Source organism: Leptidea sinapis, chromosome 14 (assembly GCF_905404315.1).
Source record: "Leptidea sinapis chromosome 14, ilLepSina1.1, whole genome shotgun sequence".
Lineage (NCBI taxonomy): Eukaryota > Metazoa > Arthropoda > Insecta > Lepidoptera > Pieridae > Leptidea > Leptidea sinapis.
In genome coordinates, this window is record NC_066278.1 from 9759739 (window position 1) to 9768466 (window position 8728).

Here is an 8728-nt window from a genome sequence, read left to right on the forward strand (position 1 = left end):
AAATACCCCACCAAACCATCACTGAAGTCGGATAGTGCCCACGTTGCACTCTGTCGACTAATTAGGAAGCTTCCTTAAAGCTTTGAGCATAAATACGGTCATTTTTTTTGTTAAAATATTTCGCAATTGTAAAAAAATTCTCATCCGTAAGCAACATTTTTCTGTGACCTCCCTTTGCGTACCGCTTCAGTAGTTGTTTCGATTTTACCACCCTATACTTTTATAAATTATCAGTTAAGAAATGACCTGTACGTCTCTTATAGGCTGCAAGTCCTCAGTCATCTTTTAAAATCTTTCATGTTTCTAGGTGCTATCTTCATCTCCCGAGATAAAATCTTTTGCTTTCGTACAGGATTTCTTCTAATTCTTTCCCTTACTGGTTTGACCACCTTTTTTGTACGAACACTACTTGGACGGCCAGATCTTTTTCTGTCACAAACAGAAGAGATCTCATTGTACCTATTAAAAGCCCATACAAACATTTAACTAATACCAAGCGTATAAAGAGTTTTAAAAATTGCATTTGACATACCTGATTCGATTCTCTTTATCACCCTGCTCCATTTTAATATCGTAAAATATTGTACGACGTATTGGCGCCAAAATGAGAAAACTCAATGAACAATCATATTAAAATGACAGATTTCAAATTCAAATGGAATATTTTATTTACTGATACATTATATAAGTATACTTCTATAGGCGCATTATGAAAAAATTATGAGAGTGAAATATTAAGGTGCGCGCGCATCACTTATAACACAAATGTAACAGATTACAGTTGGTTATTAAAATTAAAAATATGTCTCTTAAACATTGACAATTAACAATTATTGACATTTGACACATTTCTAACAAATTACATTGATTGTTTGTTTTATGGAAGTTTAAAATATTCGTTTATTGTATTTTGGTTTTCAAATGTCAATATTTGTTCCTTGTCAATTTTTTATATATAAATAATAATCAGCAAGATATTGTCGCATAGCAACGCCTTGACGTATATGAAGAGAGTAACGTTCCGGACGTTTTTTCCCGGTTAGGGTATCCCTCCGCATCGTCCCATAAGGAACTTCGTTCCAAAAGAATATTAAATTATATTTAAATAGGTTTTTAACTGCAAAATTACATTGACATAAAAGCAAAACATTATGACGTTTGTACCTTATTGATGATAAACTTCTTTGACTCTTCCGTTGCGCGCGCACAACGACATCTAAAAAAAAAAGTTTTCAGAAATTTTCTGACGTTTGCGACATTAATTAATTTTTTTGGTTTCTTCGTCCATTATTAGGACAGGCAAAGGGTTCAAGCCAATACAGTCGTATTCGTTAATATTCAATAACTTATTTCACGATTTTTATAATATTGTTCTTTCTACAAGCGTAGAATAGCACGACGAATAATTAATTTTAAGGATTTGTTTTGTTACGCCAAAGAAGTATAACTTCTTGCGTGCATGCAAGTGTTCACACACTTTTTTTTTAATTGTAACAGTACATATTTATAGCCAGACTAAGTATTTTATTGGATTATGCTATCAAGATATGACTGTACCATATTTTTATAAATTGGCTGATGTTGATATTATGCTGATAATGGAAGTGATACTAATTTTTTACACATTTATTAAGTAATAGTGGAAATTCTAGTGATTTAGATCTTTGTGACGTTGTTAATCAATATTGAATATTGTTAAATGGCTTCTTTCCACCACTAAAATTGAATTAATATTAATCCATTATATTATTATTTTACCAGTTGTACTCTCCTTTGCACAGAAGCAGTAATGTGTAAGCATTATTGTGTTATTAAAGGGCGCCGTAGCTAGTGAAATTACTGGGCAAATGAGACTTAACAGCGCGGTTGTAGTGCCGCTCAGAATTTTTGGGGTTTTACAAGAATCCTGAGCGGCACTGCATTGTAATGGGCAGGGCGTATCAATAACTATCAGTTGAACGTTCTGCTCGTCTCGTCCATTACTTTCATAAAAACAAAATATATATTAATAATATTAATAATAAACCATAATGACTTACCGTAGTGAAGTGGTTGTGATAGTGCCTACATTATATGGATGTAGTGTCCATATCTATCAAACAATGAATCTTTTTCACTGCACCACATGTGGTGATCGGTACCGTTAGTTATTTTACGGCCGTTTTCAATAATCTATCTATCCTTAGTTTAACTTACTAGAGGTAAACAAATTTATCCTTTTACGCTTACTTACATTTCAATAACCTATTGACATAAAGCATTGAACTATAACTATATTGGACATAACTATGGATAGATATAATCTTGTCACTAAACGGTGATAGCAACGTATCCGTATCTAGTGATACGTTATTGAAAACGGCTGTTAATCTTACAAGGTAAGTAAACGACCCAATTAATACCTAGGACTTTTTGTTATTGAAGTCATTCTCGTCACTCCAGTTTTCAATAACAATTAATTTAAATAAATCATTGAACTTGTTGAGACATATTTCCGATAAGCTTTAAGAATGTTGATTAAATAATCGTATGCAATTCGATAAATAAATTGGCCATTTTGTATAGCTTATATTTATTGACAAATGGCATTAGTACCTAGTCTTGCCATAAATACTCATTGATACAAAGCAAAAATATTATATTGAAAATAACATTTATTACTTTTACAATATGTTAGTTTAATCTTATATGTAAAATTCTCATGTCGCGGTGTTTGTAGTTAAACTCCTTCGAAGCGGCTTGACCGATTCTTATGAAATTTTGAGTGCATATTGGGTAGGTCTGAGAATCCGACAACATCTATTTTTCATCCCACTAAATGTTAAGGGTGGTCCACGCCAAATTTTTATTTTAGTGGACATTTTTTTTTAAATTTACATACATATTTACATACAACTTCAAATTTCCACCCATCTACGATCAACAGTTACTTTTGTATCGCGATTTCAATATCGGCAATCTGCAATCAAATTTTTCTGGGTCAGCTAGTCTATATATATAAAAGAGAATGTATGTACCCTTATAACTCTTAAACTATTCGACCGATCTCAATGAAATCTTTTGTAATAGATTCGTTGAAGCTCAAGGAACGTTCACATATATATTTAAATGGCAAAACAACGTTAGGCAGGACCTCCAAGTGGATCTCCATTGGCTGCAATACAGATTAAACGTTGAGACCAGTTATCAATAGAAGCACGCATTCTTTCCTTGGGAAAATTCTTCACTGCCAATCGTACGGATTGTTTTAGGGACTCCAAATTATCATGGCGTTTAGAGCAAGCCGTACTATCTAAAACTGACCATACATCATAATCCACCGGATTAAGATCAGGACTACACAACGGCCAGTCTTCAGCTCTGATGAAGTCCTAAAAGTTCGTTTCGAGTCTTCACTCCCTTCTCAAGAATGGTATCTTTGTACACTTGTGCCGATGTTTTGATACCTTTTTCACAAAAGTATGGCTCAGTCAATCTTCATAGCTAATACCCCACCAAACCATCACTGAAGTCGGATAGTGCCCACGTTGCACTCTGTCGACTAATTAGGAAGCTTCCTTAGAGCTTTGAGCATAAATACGGTCATTTTGTTTGTTAAAATGTTTCGCAATTGTAAAAAAAATCTCATCCGTAAGCAACATTTTTCTGTGACCTCCCTTTGCGTACCGCTTCAGAAGTTGTTTCGATTTTACCACCCTATACTTTTATAAATTATCAGTTAAGAAATGACCTGTACGTCTCTTATAGGCTGCAAGTCCTCAGTCATCTTTTAAAATCTTTCATGTTTCTAGGTGCTATCTTCATCTCCCGAGATAAAATCTTTTGCTTTCGTACAGTATTTCTTCTAATTCTTGCCCTTACTGGTTTGACCACCTTTTTTGTACGAACACTACTTGGACGGCCAGATCTTTTTCTGTCACAAACAGAAGAGATCTCATTGTACCTATTAAAAGCCCATACAAACATTTTACTATTACCAAGCGTATAAAGAGTTTTAAAAATTGCATTTGACATACCTGATTCGGTTCTCTTTATCACCCTGCTCCATTTTATTATCGTAAAATATTGTACGACGTATTGGCGCCAAAATGAGAAAACTCAATTAACAATCATATTAAAATGACAGATTTCAAATTCAAATATTCGAATATTTTATTTACTGATACATTATATAAGTATACTTCTAAAGGCGCATTATGAAAAAATTATAAGAGTTAAATATTAAGGTGCGCGCGCATCACTATAACACAAATGTAACAGATTACAGTTGGTTATTAAAATATGTCTCTTAAACATTGACAATTAACAATTATTGACATTTGACACATTTCTAACAAATTACATTGATTGTTTGTTTTATGGAAGTTTTAAATATTCGTTTATTGTATTTTGGTTTTCAAATGTCAATATTTGTTCCTTGTCAATTTTTTATATATAAATAATAATCAGCAAGATATTGTCGCATAGCAACGCCTTGACGTATATGAAGAGAGTAACGTTCCGGACGTTTTTTCCCGGTTAGGGTCCGTTCACACAGACCGGCTCGGAGAGCATCGGCCTGCTTTTTTCTTTTCACACAGACCGGGTCGTATACGCTTGGAATTGGCCGGAGCGGAGCCGCCAACTATTTCACATCGACCGGCTGGAAGAGATCTGAAAGCGGGTGCGGTTGGATGTGCTCGGAGCCGGTCGGATGCGCTCGGAGTCGGGTGGATACACTACAAAGGCAGTGCCAGTATTCCGCGCAGTCTAAGTTTTGTTTTCGGTGTGTTAACGTGTGCTTTTCGAAACATGGATTTAGATAGCTCCGACGAAGAAATATATTTGTTAGCAAGATTACTTGAAATAGAACATAGGAAACGTAAGCGCAAGCGGAAACAAATATGGGTAAAACATATTTGGAAAAACAGACTAATCCATGGGGAGTTTCACACCATTTTCGAGGAATTGAAGAGAGATAGCCTAAAATTTTATGAGTATTATCGTATGGAATATTGGCAATTTTTGAAATTGACAGATTTGTTAAGAGCATATAACAAAAAAGACTACAAATTATCGTTGCACCATTACAGCCGAAGAAAGGTTAACGGTAACTTTAAGGTAAATAAAAAACAATTATTTATACTAATCATGTTATTTAGATCACAAAATCACAGCCCTCCATTTATTAAGCATTGTTTACGTTAATGAAATGTAAATTACTTATACTAATCATGTTAAATAACACAAACATCTAAATAGATCACAAAATCACAGCCCTCCATTTATTAAGCATTATTTACGTTAATGAAATGTAATTAAATAGTACAGATTTGTGTGTGTTTAATTATTATTATTATAATTATTATTGTTTTTGATTGTTTATTATTTTGTATTTTGTGTGCTGGTATTGTACCCGTAAGTAGTCTGATCTGGATAGTTTTGAGGGATATAGGTTTCGTTTGACACTAGGTAAGTAGATTGATTAGTCGATGGCGGTGAATTTATAGACAAAGAATAATTCAAATCTGTACTATTTTCATACAGACTTAATTCAGCTTCATTAACAATGTTAAACACGCGCCTTTTAATTCGTGCTTGGACTTCTTTTGGGAATGTTTCCACTGTATCTGACATAGACAAAAAAAAATTACGTAATGCCTTGTCACGGGGTGTAGTATTTCTTTTTTCTTCAAGATACTCTTCGAAAACCGTAGCAACATCTTTGCTTAAGCGTGGTCTCTTTTTCGAGCCAGAAGTACTTGCAAGCGATTCAACTTCAGAATGGTCAGAACGTTTAGATGATGTCGATGGTGGTGGTATTGGTGTGCCAGGCTCTGAATCATCCGATGATAATGTTACATTAGATATTTGGTTTCGATTGCGAAAAAATGGTATTATAAAAGAAAGTTCTTTTTCAAATTTTATCAATTTGGACGTAGTTGCACCATCGCCACTCTTGCCTTTTCGGTTATAATAGGCTTTTCTGAAGTTATCTCGCAGTTTCTTCCAACGATCCTGGCACTGCGTCACTGGAAAGAACAGAAATGAAAAATTTATAACATAACTCTTTTTTATTTTATAGTTCGTTTTGGTACGGCAGTCTTATATTTCTATTTTGTGTGTTTGTTTTATTTTTACAGATCCCTCATCACTGGTTGCAGTTTCAAAAACTTGTCATTTAATTTTCGAATGGGAATTTCTACAGTTCATTCAATTATTCATGAGACAATCAGAGTAATTTGTGATGTTTTGATGCCCATAGTAATGCAGATGCCAGATGAAGAAATGTGGGAAAAGGTTTCACGTGATTTCTTTAATATTTGGAATTTTCCTAACTGTTTGGGCGCTATAGACGGAAAGCATGTCAATATACAGGCACCAGATAATAGTGGAAGCTTATACTATAATTATAAAAACTTTTTCAGTACAGTGTTACTAGCTGTGGTCGACGCGAAATACAGTTTTTTAATTGTTGATGTCGGATCATATGGTAAAAATAGCGACGGCGGAATTTTACAGAATTCAAAATTTTGGAAAAAACTCAACACCAATAAGTTAAAGCTGCCCCCAAATAAACCTCTACCTAGTACCACTGAAAGCTTACCACATGTTTTTATAGGAGACGAGGCATTTCCTTTGAGCAATAATATATTGCGGCCGTATCCAAGAGAACAAGCAAGAACAGAATTATCAAAGAAAGTATTTAATCTGCGTTTAAGCAGGGCAAGAAAAGTCGTAGAATGTGCATTTGGAATGCTAACTCAAAGATTTGAAATTTATCAAAAACGAATGAAAATTCAGCCGAAGTACTGTGATTTAATTATATTAGCAACTACATGTTTACATAATTTTTTAATAGAAAATCGGACGCCAGGACAAGAGAATGAATTTCACAGCAATATAAATTTATTAACAGCAATAACAGACAATAATAATGAAAACAGTTCTAATAGCGACGCAGTTCTAACCACAAGGAATAAATTTAAGGATTATTTTTCATCAAGTGGTGCTTTAGATTGGCAAGATCAAGTGGCTACGCGAGTTTCTTAAGTTATATTTAATAAAAATTGTCTACTACATAAGTATATTCTAACGATCAGATACTCAAACGAGTTTTTAAAGTAAGGGCGCATTTAAACTCATGTTATTCCTATTTTGACTTTGAATCTAACACGTCGCAGCACGAGTTTAAGAAGCCCTTGCTTTAAAATTCGTTTGAGTATCTGGGGGTAGGTGTAAAACAATGAAAACCTTACTTACCACTTATTCCGAGACATTTGCTAATTTCCTCCCATGCATTGTCTTTCATTATCCGATCGCTATATGATGGCTTGGTTATGTCAAATAAACACTCATATTTTGACACGAGTATTATTAATTTTTCATCATTCATCTTTTCGTACAAGTACGCACAACTATTACGTTCAAATGTTGCTATCAAAATGGCGGTCGGCGCGGCCGCAGCGGGCACGCAATCGGAGCCGATCGGCTACGCGATAGAGAAAGAGCACGCAATCGGAGCCGACAGGCTGCGCAAGCGAGAAAGAGCACGCAATCAGAGCCGATCGGCTGCGCGAGCGAGAAAGAGCACGCAAGCGGAGCCGGTCGGCTCCTTTTATTACTTCACACGAAGCGCGTTCAGGCATTTTTAATGACAAAAAAGGTGCAAATGCAAAAATAAACTTTACTACAATCACTCAAAACACTGTTTCCAACGTGATAAAAATCTGCTCTCCTCTCCGAGCCGGTCTGTGTGAACGGACCCTTAGGGTATCCCTCCGCATCGTCCCATAAGGAACTTCGTTCCCCAAAGAATATTAAATCATATTTAAATAGGTTTTTACCTGCAAAATTACATTGACATAAAAGCAAAACATTATGACGTTTGTACCTTATTGATGACAAACTTCTTTGACTCTTCCGTTGCCCGCGCACAACGACATTAATTATTTTTTTGGTTTCTTCGTCCATTATTAGGACAGGCAAAGGGTTCAAGCCAATACAGTCATATTCGTTGATATTCAATAATTTATTTCACGATTTTTATAATATTGTTCTTTCTACAAGCGTAGAATAGCACGACGAATAAATAATTTTAATAATTTGTTTTGTTACGCCAAAGAAGTATAACTTCTTGCGTGCATGCAAGTGTTCACACACTTTTTTTTTAATTGTAACAGTACATACTTATAGCCAGACTAAGTATTTTATTGGATTATGCTATCAAGATATGACTGTACCATATTTTTATAAATTGGCTGATGTTGATATTATGCTGATAATGGAAGTGATACTAACTTTTTACACATTTATTAAGTAATAGTGGAAATTCTAGTGATTTAGATCTTTGTGACGTGGTTAATCAATATTGAATATTGTTAAATGGCTTCTTTCCACCACTAAAATTGAATTAATATTAATCCATTATATTATTATTTTACCAGTGGTACTCTCCTTTGCACAGAAACAGTAATGTGTAAGCATTATTCAAATTCAAATTCAAATATTTTTATTCAAAATAGGATTTATAATCACTTATTGAACGTCAAAATCTACCACCCATTCAAAAGAGACCGCCTCAGACCTGAGAAGAATGGGCGCAAGAAACTCAGCGGGCTTTTTTTTTTATATAAAATATGGATTACAATGTAATATCGTACAATAAACATTTATAATTAAAGAGCCTGAGGGTGTTCGCTTTAATCCCAGTCCGTGGTGTCATTAAGAAAATCGTTTATGCTATAAT

At 34.3% G+C, this 8728-nt stretch overlaps 1 protein-coding gene across 1 annotated transcript; it reads right to left on the reverse strand.

Annotated features, from left to right (window-relative positions):
- Window positions 1-5046: 5046 nt before the first annotated feature.
- On the reverse strand, window positions 5047-7766 carry LOC126967851 (uncharacterized). Its single transcript, XM_050812535.1, has 2 exons — window positions 7746-7766; window positions 5047-6048 (listed from the first exon to the last, which is right to left on the reverse strand). Exons 1-2 carry the CDS (start codon window positions 7764-7766, stop codon window positions 5365-5367), a joined length of 705 nt encoding a protein of 234 aa, XP_050668492.1. The 3' UTR covers window positions 5047-5364.
- Between the last annotated feature and the right edge of the window lie 962 nt (window positions 7767-8728).

What these genes read in the sequence shown, in the direction of transcription:
- LOC126967851 (XM_050812535.1), bottom strand. Translation starts at nt 7,766, where the DNA reads ATGCGGAGGGATACCCTAAGG. An exon ending in TGCGGAGGGATACCCTAAGG is followed by an intron (nt 6,049 to 7,745) that starts GTCCGTTCACAC and finishes AAAATAAAAAAG; the next exon opens with AGTTATGTTATAAATTTTTC.